Genomic DNA, 15,112 nt, shown 5'->3' with positions numbered 1-15,112 from the left:
ACATGTCCAGTCCTCTTACCTCCTGATCTCAGAGCCGTTATGATAATTATATTAAATATGAAAGTAAAGCCAGTGATTTTGGAACAGTAACTCAGTCATGGACTTTGAGACAGACTTGGGTTCAAGATCCAGCTGTGTTACCTTCCACCTGGATGACCAGAAGCAAATTATTTGGAAACTCAATTCAAAATATCTAAGTGGGGACACCTGGGTGGCTCAGTTGGTTAAGCAGCTGCCTTCGGCTCGGGTCATGATCCCAGCGTCCTGGGATCGAGTCCCGCATCGGGCTCCTTGCTCGGCAGGGAGCCTGCTTCTCCCTCTGCCTCTGCCTGCCATTCTGTCTGCCTGCACTCGCTCTCTCTCCCTCTCTCTCTGACAAATAAATAAAATCTTTAAAAAAAAAAAAAAAATATCTAAGTGTCCCCATCTGTAAAATGGGGACAAAACCCTGACGGGGTGTGGGAAGAGAACCAGGCAGACACAGCAGGAGAGAGCTCTGTCTGACTCTGTCTGGGGTGAGTGCTTGGGGGAGGGTGGCCACAATTGTCATCCGCTGAGCCCCGCCTTCTGGTGTTTACAGCTCTGGGTGGAAGAGAGGCTGCCTCTGGCCCAGTCAGCCAACTATGGCACGAATCTGCAAAATGTGCAGCTGTTAATGAAGAAGAATCAGGTGAGTCCTGCTTCATCTCGTTAGTGCTCACACCTGCCCCCTCCCTGCCGCAGCCCTGCCCTATCCTGCTCTGCACAGGGCAGAATGCCCAGCCCTGACCTTCAGAGGGCCAGCAACAGCAGATCATTGTTCTTGTTGGTAGCTGTGGGGCCCCCAGATCCCATAAAAAGAGAGCTTTGGTGATGGCAGAGAGAATTCTAGGAAGTCCATGGCAGGGCTGGTAGGGGGGTGTCCAGATGATTTGGGATTTGGAGCCATTCAGACCCACCAGAGCATCGAGTGACTACAGGACCCTGGCCTGGGGGGTCATGTGTCCCGTGTCCTCCCTGAAAGGAAGCCCATAGCTCCTGGTTTCTTTCCTAAGACTGACTTGCCCCTCTTTCAGGACTGAGCCTGGCCTGTTGGATATCCTCAGGGCAAGTAGGCCCCGTTTTTCTGCCTTGTGAGGATACTCATGGGAAGCCTTTAAACTTGGCCCCTGAGCCTATTGGAGCAACATCCATTTGCTGTTCTGTTCTTTCTTAAACCTCATGGATCATTTCAGAGGCCCTGGTCAGACTCCTGGAAGTGAGCAGATGCAATACTTCCTCCTGTATCGGGAGTACAAGTGTCGCGTTTTGTCTTCCAAGAAGGCCAGCTGCACGCGCTCATGGTGTCTCTGAGGCCAGCCCCTGGTCTTGGGCAGAGAGCGGCTCCTCCTGCCTGCTGAACTCTCTGGGTCAGGAAGTGGAGGCAGCCACGCCCAAGAGCAATGAGAGCCTGGGAAATGGTCTTGGAGAAGAGCAGTGTGTCCCAGAATTTGAGTCAGCTCAGCACCTCCTTGGGGAAGAAAGGCCTTGGCAGCCAGCACTTCCTCACAATAACGGCAGCTGACATCTGCTCACAGAGCCCAGCAACTGGGCAAGGGTCTGAGTTACATTCAAAGAGGTGTCTGAAAAGTTCCTCAGACCGTTTGCTTCCAGTTGACATTGACCTAGTCACAAAGGCTCCAGTGTGCACAGGCAGGGTCTTGGGCTAGAAGGTAGTAGATAGGGGTTCCACTAATGCCACAACCTGTAGTTAAAGGAAGGAGACTGGTAGAAGGCAGTATCCTGGGGCCTCAGTTTCCTCAACTGTAAAACGAGCTGACATCTGTCCTTTTGACACCAAAGTCTTTGACTCTATCTGGCCTCAGTGTGATTGCCAGAAGACTCCCAGCTCCGCTGAACGAAGGTTGCTATTTCAAGAAAAGGGCAAGACAAATATGGGTGGGTTTCCCCAACCAAGAAGGGAAAGATAGCCTCTTGGGAAATCCTGGCTGCCCTCGTCAAGACTTCTCCAGGCTAGACCAGCTATAGCTTAAATCTCATTTTATCGTTCCCTCTGTTGCAGTGGTTCTCAACTTCGGTATGCACCAGACTCACCCAGAGGGCTTGTTAAAACACAGTTGACCAGGCTCAGTCTCAGGTCTACTGAATCAGACTCTGGGAGGAGAGCCTGGTAACTTGCACATCTATCAAGATCCTAGATGATGCCAATGCTGTTGGTGTGGGATCCCACTTTGAGAACCACTGCTCTGATGGTTATCCATTACAGCTAGAACCATTCCTACAAGGGCTCACATGAATGGTTCTCAACTTTGGCTGCACAGTAGAATTACCTGGGGGACATCTAAACCTGTGGATGCTCCGTTCCTACCTCAGACCAATTAATTAAGGTCCCTGGGGATAGGGACCTGACTGTGTGTGTTTTCCTAGATTATTCAGTGTGCACCCAGGGTTAAGAACCACTGTCCCATCTGATCTGGCTCTGGCCTTCCTCTAAAGCTCACTTCTCACCACTCTGACCTTCCTCCATAGTATTCCAGATTTTCTGGCCTCCAGATGGTCCTGGCTGGCTTCCAGCCCGGGGACTTTACGCTTTCTCTTCTGTCTTGCCTGCAACACTCATTCCCCAAACCTTTGTACAGTTACCTCCTTCTCACTGCTCATGCCTCACTCGGATGCCATCTCCCTGGGAAGGCCCTTCCTGACTCCCCCCAGATCAAGTAGCCACCAGCACGCCCCGGCAGACATTCTCGATCTCAGTGGGGTATCTTTCTCATAGCACCCATTATCCACATTTATTCACTTATTTCCATGCTTACCATCCACTCTGTCTACAACAGTGTAAGCTTTATGAAGGCAGGGGTTTTGTTGATCTTATTTCCACATCGTCCCTAGAGCCCAGGACGAGGCCCAGGACCTAGGAAATAACTTCATAGCTCTCTTTGGACACATGAGGTAGAAAGAATGCATCATAAGGAAGCACACTGCATGGGAGCCTGGAAAGGAATTACCTAAAAAGAGAGGGAGAGAGATACATTTTAGGATCCCTTGCAGAGGTCACAGGATCTCAGGGAAAGAAAGTGGCACACAGACTGATACCATGGGTTGTGGGAATTCAGTTGCACAGACCATGAAAAACAGTCAGGATTGAGATTCCCAGTATAAAGGGTCAGAAGGTATTTCAGCAAGTTAGGTGACTTGTGGCTCTTGCTGCTTCTGTGGACTTTCAGTGCTGACAGTCACTGTTGGATTGTGTGTAGGGCTCTCGCCCCTGCCCTCCTTTGGTTTTCAAGGCTGCGGGGAGATTGTAGAAAGGGAGGAGATGAGGTGTGGGAGCCGAGCCCACATGCAAGCAGCAGCGAGGCAAGGCCTCTAGGACCCAAAAGTGAGCCCCACACGGGTAATGGCCCACCAAAGAAAAAAGCCACCCTGTCACCAGAGAGAGAGGAAAATGCCCTCTCGGTGACCAAAGGCTTAAACAGCAAACAATATAGAGTTCGCAAAAGATCTGAGAAATAGAAATGGGGGGCGGACTCCGAGCAAGGAGCCACCATCAGCTGTTGTCTCCCATGGAGCCAGAGGTGCTAAAATAGGATCTCAAAGGCCATTTAGGAATCGGCTAAGAAGCAAGCTCTGCTGAGACACAGGAGGCCTAGGGAGCAGGGAGAGCCACATCCAAAGGCCCACACTGCCGCTCACTGTGCACGGGTTACACGGTCCGGGCCACCACCGGGCCCTCACTAGCTCCGGAGCATGCCTGAGTGACCAGAGGGGGCCCTCTGCTGCCTGCGGGCCGGCCCCCCACCTCACCTCCCAGCCCTTCCCCTCTGGCTGCAGACGCTGCAGAATGAGATCCTGGGCCACGCACCGCGGGTGGAGGACGTGCTGCAGAGAGGGCGGCAGCTGCTGGAGGCGGCCGAGATCGACTGTCAAGACATCCAGGAGCGCCTGGGGCACCTGCAGGGTGCATGGGACACGCTGCAGGAGGCGGCGGCTGGGCGGCTACAGCGCCTGCGGGATGCCAGCGAAGCCCAGCAGTACTACCTGGACGCAGGCGAGGCCGAGGCCTGGATCAGCGAGCAAGAGTTCTACATCATCTCCGACGAGATCCCCAAGGTCGGCTGGGGCTGGGGCACTGGTGCCAGGCTGGGAACCAAGGCCAGGAGGAAGAGCAGGGGCGGGGCCGGCAGTGGGCAGTCGCACATCGGAAGTCCGGGCATCTGAAGGGTCAGCTGCTGTGGCAGACATCCCGCAGCCGGGTGCCCCATTTGCCAACTTAGATGTGATCAAACCCAAGATCTCCCCACCTTTTTCGTGCCATGGCTTCTGTATGGAGGGCCTGCCAGGAGGGAGGGAGAGATGAGGTGAGCCACCTCTAAGGAAGTTTTCACAGGGTCAGATCAGAGCTGGGACTGGGAACGTAGGTATCAGGGAAGATCAAGAGGAAGGTGGGGTGTTGCTGAGGAACGAGTAGCAAGAAGGAATCGTGCACCACTCTCTTGTGAGGGTCCTCCGAGCCTGGCTGCATCCCCATTCTGCACCCCAGTCTCAGGCACCTCTGGGAGCAAGTGCCCTGAGAGTCACTGCCTCCTAGGACGAAGAGAGCGCCATCGTGATGCTGAAGCGGCATTTGAGGCAGCAGCACACGCTGGAGGAGTACGGAAGGAACATCAAGCAGCTGGCCACCAGGGCCCAGGGCCTCCTGTCTGCGGGCCACCCTGAGGGGTGCGTGTGCCACTGGAGTGACTTGGCCGGGTGATGGACATCAGGCTGGGGGACCCCACCAGCTGGGATCCCTTCAGGTCTAAGGGGGAAAACAGCAACAGTCTGGGGAAGAACTGGGTTGGAGACCACTGCTTTCTGGACTGCTAATGGCCTGATTGCATCTCATGCCTTGGTTTTGCATGAGGAGCTCCAAACAGGGCCAACTAAGGCCTGGTTTTCAAGAAGATCAGAAAATACAATAGCGAAACTACCCTCTCGGTGAACCAAGAGTTCCAATCTTTTGAAGAATTAGATTATGCTAAGAGATACTGGAGAGTAACTTTGCTTTTCTCTTTATGGTCCAGAAAGTACCTCAGGATCTCCCAGGGTCTCAGCAAAAATCATTATATAGGCATGAAGGTAGAAAACCTACATCCATCTAGTCGGTGGGTCTGCTGGGCCAGACTCGTCGGGCTGCTCCCCCAGGCATGGCCTGGGCCTCAGCTGCCTGCAGGGCTTCCACAGCTGTGGGGCTTCAGCAGCCACCCCAGCATCTCCTGAGGAGCCCCAGGGATTGAGCCCCATCCCTGCTGCCCCTGGAGCCGGGCTGCCGGTGCTGCTCCATCAGCCTCCTTGGGAGGATAATGGAGGAGGTCCCTTTTGTCTCCCTGAGCTTCCTGGAGTGAGGGACAATGCGGGGAGGCACCCCGTCCAGACAGGACACATTTCTATCCTCTCCTGAGGCATTCTGGTCTACGGGATGGTTCTTTTCCCCCCCCAGCACTTCCCAGGAAAAACTGCTCTCGTCCCACCTAGTTCCCCTTCCCCAGCTTGCCCTGCCATGGGGCTGGGGAGAAGTAGATGTGCCCCTCCGAGCCGGGCTCAGAGCTCTAGGCTCTCTACCTTCGTCTCTGAGTGCTTTCTGGTTTTGAATTCCAGGGAACAGATCATCCGACTTCAGGGGCAAGTGGACAAGCAGTACGCAGGGCTGAAGGAGGTAGCCGAAGAACGCAGGCGGAAGCTGGAGAACATGTATCACCTGTTCCAGCTGAAGAGGGAGACAGATGACTTGGAGCAATGGATTTCAGAAAAGGAGCTGGTGGCCTCCTCCCCTGAGATGGGGCAAGACTTTGACCATGTTACTGTGAGTACTCACAGTGACTGCTCTCTCCGTCTTCCGTCAACACCAGAGACGCAGGTGCAGTCAGGCCAGACACACGCGCGCACGTGCACACACACACACACAGTGCTACACAGAGCTGCAGACACGCTGCCCCAGAGCCCATGCTTCCCTGGGAAGGTGTGGCCGCAGATGGTTGTGGTTCCCACCTTGTGAAAGTCTGCGGCTAGGGGGATGACACCACACACCCCAGCCCTAGGCCTCGATAACCACCTTTCTGTTTCCCCCACATCCAGCTGCTCCGGGACAAGTTCCGGGACTTTGCCCGTGAGACGGGGGCGATTGGGCAGGAACGGGTGGACAACGTGAACATCATCATCGAGCAGCTCATCGACGCTGGCCACAGCGAGGCGGCCACGATTGCCGAGTGGAAGGACGGGCTAAACGAAATGTGGGCAGACCTGCTGGAGCTCATTGACACACGCATGCAGCTGCTGGCCGCCTCCTACGACCTGCACCGCTACTTCTACACAGGCACGGAGATCCTGGGCCTCATTGACGAGAAGCACCGAGAGCTGCCCGAGGACGTGGGGCTGGACGCCAGCACGGCCGAGTCCTTCCACCGGGTGCACACGGCCTTCGAGCGGGAGCTTCACATGCTGGAACTGCAGGTGCCTTCTGTCCCCTGCTGCCCCCCCCCGCCCCCTGCAGGCTCCAGGGACCTGCCATCCACCTCTTCCCCAGGGGCTCGGGGGTGTCAGCCTCTGGAATGGACACCAGCAAATTTCACCTCTTTCGAAAGGCAACAGCTTGTGGCAGAAAGGCTGGGAGCTGTGGCTTTCAGTCATTCTTTAGCTTCAGAAGTAGTTCTTCAATCTGAAACCTCACAAAAACCCAAGGCATCAAACACCTAAAAATGCTCCATGTCTGGCTGTGCCACAGCATTCCTGGCAGACACATACACGGTGCTTTTCTAGCACTCGGTGCTGGTATTAGCATCACACTCTGTCCCATACTCCAGAGCTACGTACAAACATCATCTGCTCTTTATAGATGAGGAAAGCAAGGCACGGTGCGTAAATGAGCTCCCTAGAATGTGTGGACAGTGCCACCAGGATTCGGATCCGGGCTTCCTGGCTCTAGACCCCATGCCCTCAGCCACTGGGCTGTTCAGTCTTTCCACATGGGAGCTGGTGGGGCGGGGGGGCCCCCAGGAACTGCTGAGACCTGCTCCTCCCATCACTGGGGTGGTTCCTGAGACACTGCTGCAGGCCCATAGGGCTCCACAGAACTTGGTGTGATGGAAAGGGTGAGAGCAGGGGGCCCCCCACTGCTTAGGCCTCAGGAGCCCTGCAGAGGCCCCAGGAGAGACGGGCTGGCTGTAGAATCCTGTGTCCACCCAGCGGGGCTCAGGGATAGGACACCGAGGTGGGTTGGGCCCTGGTTCACTCAGAAGAGAAGCTCCTGGGAATGTCATCCAGCTGGTGGTGGGGCCTGCCCTGCATCCCCTGAGGGGGACACAGCCCACTGAAGTCTCAGGAATGAGACCTCATTGCAGCAGGACTGGCCTCAGACAGGGAACCTGGGAGAGCCGCTCCCTTAGACAGGCAGATTATGGAGAGGTTAAGAACAAGGCATCCAGTCTGCACCCCTCAGGCCACTCACTCAGGCTCCCTGTACCTCAGTTTCTTCATCTCAAAAACAGGGATCACAGTAGTACCTCTTTCATAGGGTGCCTGGCACATAGTTACTATTATTACAGTACTTCAGGGGAGACCAAAGGGCACAGAGTCCCTTTCACTCTTATATCCTCATCAAAACCCAAAGGATGGCTTGGGTCCGTAGAGGCCAAAACAAGGAGACTTCTCCCCCAGCGTTAGTGGAAGGCTGAAGATCTTGCCTTCCAGAAGAGACCTGGGGAGGGAGACCCAGAGGAGAGAGACCCCTTGCCCTGCAGAGGCCCAAGGCACATCTTTCTGGGGAACGACGTTCAGTTTTGCCCAACCACAGGTCCAGCAGTTCCAGGATGTGGCTGGCCGCCTGCAGAAGGCATATGCTGGGGAGAAAGCAGAGACCATCCAGAACAAGGAGCAAGAAGTGTCTGCCGCCTGGCAAGCGCTGCTTGAAGCCTGTGCTGGCCGCCGCACCCAGCTGGTAGACACGGCAGACAAATTCCGCTTCTTCAGCATGGCTCGAGACCTCCTCTCCTGGATGGAAAGCGTCATCCGGCAGATTGAGACCCAGGAGAAGCCTAGGTAAGGGGGACATCCTCAGGACAGCCCCACCCCTCAGCCCCTTTGTCCCCAGGGCTGGCAGAGCAGGCCGTTGCCCTGGGACTCCTCCTTGGGGGACCATCTTGGACTGTGCGAGCACAGATTGGGTCCAGGGAGAAACGGAGTAGCTTAGCTTCTCCTGAGGGGACCGATCATTTCAGAGTAAAGGGAGCCCTGAGAGTGGCAAGAAAGACCTCTGCCATTCAGACCTGATGGCAGGGCAGTGACCACAGCTGTCAGGGAAAGTAAGCACTTCGCACACCCAAAGCTGGGCAGGTCCAAGCCTGTGTATCAGCCCTGTTCTGGGATGCAGAGGCCATTTCCCCCAAGCTCTAGAAGGAGCTCATTGTACATGCGAGGTGGGGGCCGGGGCTCATGGCAGTGAGACCCTCGGCAGGGAGCAGCTCTCCACGGGACTGTCTCGCTGGCAGTGGTCATTGGCCCATCTCTGTCCCTCTGCCCTGGAGCCCCCGTTGTGACAGCCAAGACTTCATACTTTACATCTTTATTCAGAATGCGCTTTGCATAACATACCATCCGGCCATTAACGTGTCCCATTCAGGGGTTTTCGCACGATCACTGGGTATGGCCCTCACCACATTCTAAGTTTAGAAGACTTTCATCACCCCAGAAAAGATCCCGGTACCCGTTAGCAGTCATCACCCCACAGTTTCCTCCTCCCCCGAGCTCCTGGCAACCACGAGTCTGCTTTCTGTTTCTCTAGATTTGCCTGTCCTAGATTTGTCCTAGAAGGGGACTCCTACAGTACGTGGTCCTTTGGGACTGGCTCCTTTCACTTAGTACAAACCTTTTAAGGTTCATCCATATTGTAGCGAGGATCAGAACTTCATTCCTTTTTATTGTCAAATAATATTCCCAGGCTCCTTCTGGGGTCCCCGAACCCCTGACTCATCCCCTGCCAGCTGACCAGCTGACCAATGGAAGACACTAGGGCATCAATGTTCCCGCTGGGGCTGGCCAGAGAGAGAGGAGGAAGTAGGGTCAGACTCCCAGGCAGGTGGAAGGCGGCCCTCTGTGGTCTGGACTTGGCATCGGGCAGGCCAGAGTCACCCAGAGTTTCCTTCTTCCTCAAACTCCCTCCCTGACCCTTGACCCCCCCATCCCCCAGGGATGTCTCCTCAGTGGAACTGCTCATGAAGTATCACCAGGGCATCAAGGCAGAGATTGACACCCGGAGCAAGAACTTTAGCGCCTGCCTAGAGCTGGGGCAGTCCCTGCTGGAGAGGCAGCACCAGGCCTCGGAGGAGGTGAGAGGACAGTGGGGTAAAGGGGAGCCCCTCTCTGTCCTTGCCTGCATTCCGCCGGGCTGGACAGTTTCCTGGGAGGGAGCTGTGGGCCATGGGTTCTCTGAGGAGACTCTCTCACTCGTGGAGCATCAGGGCTGTGTGCAGGCCCAGGGATTGGGGCCCCATCGACCCCAGCCAAGGCTGGCAGCTTAGTAGAGGAGAGCAGACTCGTAGCCCACCTAGCCACCCACATGTGTGCACACTGTGGCGTGGGTAAGACCCATTTCCTAGGAGAGGCACATGTGCCTCAGAGAGGTTAAGTCACTTGCCCAAGGTGGCACAGCTGGCTAGTGGCTGGGCGAAGACTTGAAGTGAGGTCCTTGTGACCAAACCCAGCATGCTTTGCAGGACGCATTTGCACACCACCTCAGACAAGGGGAAGGTTTACTAAAAGCCTGAGCTGTTCTCCCTTCCTTCCCACAGATTAGTGAGAAACTGAAGCAGGTCCTATCCAGGAGGAAGGAGATGGATGAGAAGTGGGAGGACCGCCAGGAACAGCTCCGCATGCGTGAGTACACCCAGAACTTGGGGAGGGGGCAGACTCCTGCTGAGGTGGGGGCGGGGCAGGAGTGATTTTCAAATCCTAGAGGGGAGACCCCAGAACGCCACCCATAAGCAAGGTTCTGGAGCCAAGGGCCTCGGAGGTCCACACAGAGGAGCCTAGACACGCTGCTGGCTGCCCACCTCTGATCAGCCCGCATGCCCTCTCCTGGCCTGCCCTCAGCCCCACCTGGGTCCAGGCAGAGCATGAGTGGCTCAGCTTCTGCCAGGAGGACACCACAACCGGGTGCCAGGCTGGTGTCCCTGTAGCTGGGGGGAGGGGTCAGGTTAAGGCTCTAGCACCTCCCACTGCTGGATCTGAGGCATGTCAGACACAGAGCTCTGTCCCCTGCAGCTGGAGACCGAGGAAAGGGAAAGTCCTACCACTCGGGAGGGAGCTGCACGCAAGCCAGGAAGGCCTGACGGCCCCGCGGCTGCTTGGGCACAGTTATGGGAGACAGCCAAGGACTGGGAAGAGAGCGTGTAGGGCAAAAGGCTGCTTGTCAAAGGAGACTCTAAGCTACATTTTTTTCCAACTAGAGTTTGTTCTATTTTATGTGTTTTTCCAATATTTTTATGGATGGAGATGAGGAAACCCTCCCCCATGTGGTATGGGATTGAGTGGTCTCAGGCAGTAGGTCACCGCTGAGCAGGGTGTCCCCGTGGTTCAGGACCCCTGTGAGGGCCTCCTGCCTGGCCACCAGCTCCTCGTCTGTGGAGCAACCCACTGCTGAGTGCTAACAGGCCCTTCTTGGGCCCTGTGGGTGGGTCTGTGTCTTGTTCCCTGTGGCAGTACTGGAAGTGTGCCAGTTCTCGAGGGACGCCTCTGTGGCCGAAGCATGGCTGATCGCCCAGGAGCCCTACCTGGCCAGCCGGGACTTTGGACACACGGTGGATGGTGTGGAGAAGCTTATCAGGAGGCATGAGGCTTTTGAGAAGTCCACGGCCAGTTGGGCGGATCGCTTTGCTGCCCTGGAGAAGCCCACCACGGTGAGCTGGGAATGCACACTGGGAGGCCCCACAGCCACACCTCAGAGGAGGGGGGACCTCAAGTCAGGAACTCTGAGCCTGTTATTAGGCACACACGGACAGTGTAAAAGGCTTGGTGAGGGGCAGAGGGGGAAGGAAATAGGAGACGTAGAAAGCACTTCCAAATGCAAAAGATAAAGGTGATAATTTCTAAAAGAACAAACACCAGGTGCGTGGGGAGCTGTGTTTAGGCAAGGCTGTTTAGCAGTGAGAGCCTCTTCTCTGTGGCTACTCTGATACCCTGGGTCTTTTCTTCCCCTTAGCTTGAGCTAAAAGAACGCCAGACCCCAGACAGACCCGAAGAGGAGAGTGGGTAAGTGGGGAGGGCCAGGCCGATTTAGCAGGAGCGTTCTGCCGAGGAGGATGGGTGGGAAGGGGGAGGGAAGGTACTTTTCATCAGAAACAGGCCCCCTGCCGTCTTAATGATACCTCTCACACCTAGGCCATAGCCAGAGAAATCTGGGGTGTCTGCAGCCTAAAGGCAGAGAGGAGCTTGTGTTTTCCCCAAATCACGGGTGGTCTGAAGGCCTGGTGCAGGCAGAAAGGCCCCCTGCTCTGGGAGCCACTGAACACATGCTCCAGAGTCCATTCTGCCTTCAACCGTGTCCATTTCTGAAGAACCTGCCATAGTGTTTCCAATTAAGCAGTTCCTTGCTGAGTGCCTGTTGCTGGGAGGCCCGGACCAGGAGAGAGTGGACAGGCTTCTGGTGGGAAGAGCAGGAGGCCAGGCACTGTCTTTGGGGAGGCAGTTTCTAAAGAGGGGCTGGGTCTTCCACAGGCCTCAAGAGGAAGAAGGGGAGACAGCAGGGGAGGCTCCCCGAGGTCCGCATCGCGCAGCCACCGAGAGAACGTCCCCGGTCAGTTTCCTGTCCTATTTGTCTGGTTCCTGGGAGTCCTTGCTGCCGGAGCCCTCCCATCCCTACTAGGCTTGGCCAGGGTAGAACATGAGGACAGGCTTGCACCACCCACACTTCCAGCTCCTCTTTCACATCAGTCTTCTTTTTCACTTAGGTTTTCTTAATTTCTAGAATAATTCCCCTCCTTCCTTCACCCCAAAGAAACTGACATGCCAGCCCACTGACATGACTCTTTTTAGTTTGATTTTATCTAGTCTAATAAATTTTATTGTACAAATACATCACTATCTACATTAGGAGAAAGAGTTGATCCAGGGAAGGTTTATTTTTATATACCATCATTCTCCCATGTTCCCTCTTACTCCGTCTTTAACCCAGCATGCCCTACACACACATTCACACACACACACACACACACACACACACACACACACACACACTCTCTCTCTCTCTCTCACATATACACAGACAGACCATCTGACCTCACCTGCCCCAGCCACGGGCATTCAGGGCAATGAAGGGGGGACACCCAACCCTCTAGCAGATCCCTCCTTCCTACCCTGAGCCCCCTCCCCTTTGCTCCCCCCACCCCCGGCCTAATGCCTATGGTGGGCTTGGATGTAGAGCTGGCTCTGAAGCAGGAACAGACTTCAGGAAGCCCTGATGGAGCAAAAGAGAGCCCCAGGGCTTCTGGGTCACAGGGCCAGTCCCCCAACCTTGTAGAAAAGGAGGGTGCAGCAGAGTCTTGGCTGATGGAAGTGTTGGGAGGGTCCAAGATAGACCAGCTGCCAAAGGTGTGGGGCACATGGCTTCAGGAAGGAATAGGTCCATTAGCTGAAAAGACCCAGGGTGTCCGTGCAGGGAGCCTGAGGCTTTAACCCCAATTTTGGAGAAATGCCCTTAGGGATTGCCCTAAGAAGACAAGACTTCAGCATGTGCCTTGCATGGCTCACCAGTGCATGTGCCCCACCTGTCCAGCTGCCCGGTGGAACTTGCCTGAACTTTTAGGGAGATTGGTATTCTAGGTGGAAATCTCTGATACACCAGCCACCCCAGAAAAATGCACCTACAATGAGTATTTCCCGTGCAGAATCCCCATCAGGTCTGTATCTCAGCTCTTCTCACACTTCTGAGAGTCACACACACCCCCTCCCACGCTGAGCACCCTCTGTGGCCTCCAGCCTGGCCAGAGGCCTCCCTTTCTGAGCTGCACCAGCCCGTCATGTCCAGCAGAGGGCATTCCTGGGCTCCCAATGGAGGGCCTCTCCCAGAAGTGCCCTCTGAAGCACCATCACCGCATGTGGGGTCTCTGGTGGACTTCGTCCCAGCCCCTTTTTCCCAGAGACAGCCCCTCCTGGAAGGAGCGAGAACTCTGGGGGCTGGCAGGAACAGTGGACGCTGGGGCTGGGACTGGGACTGTCACACACCGCCCATGCTTCGGCTGTCCATCCCTGTGTGTCTCCATGCAGTGGCGTCCTGGGTCTGCGGGCTCCTTTGTGACCACCTGTGCGACTCCGTGGTTTGTGTCGTGTACGTCTGTGCAAATGGAATTATGTGTGCATCAGAGCTGCCTCTGTCCAGCGCCTGAATGTCACTGGGTTTGGGGAAATAAAATCTGCTTGGATCTGAGTATCTCTGGAAAGAGGGAATGAGCCTACATTTGAGACCCTTCCCAGAGAGCCGGCCACTGCACCAGAGGGGAAAATGCCTGTGTTTGGTACAGGAAGAAACCAGATGGCAAATCCAGGGAACAGCAGGCCTGAGGCCTCATGGAAACAAATTCCCTGCTACTTCTTATTTCTGAGCCCTTAGTTGGGCTTTATGAGGATCTGCAATTGGTCTTTGACCTGAGAAGAGAGGAAAATGGGTCCCATGCAGCCTGGGACACCTTTACAGAAACTACAGGCTTCTCCTGGGGAGGGCTGGCAGTGCGCTGCCCCTTCTCTCTGGCCTGGCCTGGGGCACGGTGGCTCTCCTGCTGTCCCCTCTGTGTGGTCTGGTGTGGGCACCCTGTAGAATAGAACCCTGTAGAATAGGTTTCTGTGAAACCTGTCACTAGTGCATGCTGGCTTCCTGCTTGGGGGAGCGGATGGGAGTGGGCCAGGCACCTGAACCCCTGCCTAGCCAGCTACACAGCACGGTGGGGGTGGGGAGCAGCCTGCTGGCCCCAGCTCAGCCCTCCCTCTCCCGGCTGCGGCTGCGTGCTTGCCACTCCACGTCAGTCTCTTCCTCAAGCACATCACCATACAATGAATTACCTCCCTCACCCCCTTTCCACATTAGAGCGTGTTCTGGTTAAAAAAAAAAAAAAAAAAAGCATTCATACAGGTAAGTGTGTAAGTGTGTATGAGGCCACGCAGAAAAAACAAGGTATCACAAAAGCCAAAACTTCTGGAGTGGAAGTCAGGACTTTGGGTTCTAGTCCCTAATTCTGGGGGAGACTTCCTGCATGATTTTAGACAAACGGCCTAATCCTCCTGGGTCCCCTCACCTTTATAAAGCCCTCTCTTAGGGATTACAGAAAGTCTACAACATTCCTGTGTGTCAAAAATGTACCAAAGTAAAGGAGAGGCTGGGAGAGGTGGGTTTCCCCTCTCTCTTCTGGTCTCATCCTTAGTTCTGAGGAGCCTGTTCTCTTGTCAGGTGCTAGTTGGTGTGAGGCTGGAGAGGGGAAAGGAGGTAAAGGGCTGGGGTATTTGCCTTTGTCCTTGTTTGGCAGAGAGAGGCAGGGTTGAGCCTCAGCTCTGGGGGAGGTCTGTGCTCTGAAGATGGCCCCAGGGTGCTGGATGGGTGCCTGGCAGCAGGCTGAGCCATCCCCCTTCCTCCTAGTGCCTGGGGCACTGTCACCCTAATTCCCCTGCCTTGTGTTTCTCCCCTTCATCGGGGTGTGGCTCTAGAAGGGACTCAGGAATCTTGTTAAGCACCCTTGTCTTCCAGAGCCTGGGGGCCTGAGAGTCCCTGGTGTAGTATCTGTGGTGACATGTGGTTGATTTCACAGCGGACAGACGGTATCGCAGTGGGTCCAAGTCACTCCGGGCTTGAGGGTCCCCAGCCGACAGGGCTTGGATGTCTGCTGTGCACTGCATGTTTCTTGGCTTTGGGATAGAAATTGGGGCCTGCGTGAGGAACTCTCCCAGTAGGGCAGCTGTGACCATGAGAGGGACATCCCTGAAAGGGACTGGTGTTCCTAGGGGCTGTGACCACAAGAGCGAGTCAGTCCTCAGAGTCACGGGGTGGCACGTGAGGCTACTCCAGTGAGCGACTGCTGGGTGCTGTTGCTATCGGGCCCCTTCGTCAGCTGCCCAG

At 55.5% G+C, this 15,112-nt stretch overlaps 1 protein-coding gene across 1 annotated transcript in view; it reads left to right on the top strand.

Annotated features, from left to right (window-relative positions):
• Positions 1 to 15,112, top strand: part of LOC111161312 (spectrin beta, erythrocytic) — a 65,641-nt gene that overhangs the window by 41,192 nt on the left and 9,337 nt on the right. Inside the window, exons 21-31 of the mRNA XM_022524907.1 lie at positions 581 to 670; positions 3,814 to 4,092; positions 4,571 to 4,701; positions 5,620 to 5,824; positions 6,097 to 6,471; positions 7,811 to 8,055; positions 9,203 to 9,341; positions 9,804 to 9,888; positions 10,714 to 10,910; positions 11,213 to 11,262; positions 11,728 to 11,806. Of these exons, the coding sequence (XP_022380615.1) occupies positions 581 to 670; positions 3,814 to 4,092; positions 4,571 to 4,701; positions 5,620 to 5,824; positions 6,097 to 6,471; positions 7,811 to 8,055; positions 9,203 to 9,341; positions 9,804 to 9,888; positions 10,714 to 10,910; positions 11,213 to 11,262; positions 11,728 to 11,806 (1,875 nt within the window). The remainder of the gene's footprint in view (positions 1 to 580; positions 671 to 3,813; positions 4,093 to 4,570; positions 4,702 to 5,619; positions 5,825 to 6,096; positions 6,472 to 7,810; positions 8,056 to 9,202; positions 9,342 to 9,803; positions 9,889 to 10,713; positions 10,911 to 11,212; positions 11,263 to 11,727; positions 11,807 to 15,112) is intronic.

The sequence above is a fragment of the Enhydra lutris genome, unplaced genomic scaffold (assembly GCF_002288905.1).
Source record: "Enhydra lutris kenyoni isolate GAN:26980312 unplaced genomic scaffold, ASM228890v2 scaffoldscaffold4, whole genome shotgun sequence".
Lineage (NCBI taxonomy): Eukaryota > Metazoa > Chordata > Mammalia > Carnivora > Mustelidae > Enhydra > Enhydra lutris.
The sequence above is the reverse complement of the archived record's forward strand: the minus strand, read 5'-3'. Positions and strand labels throughout refer to the sequence as shown.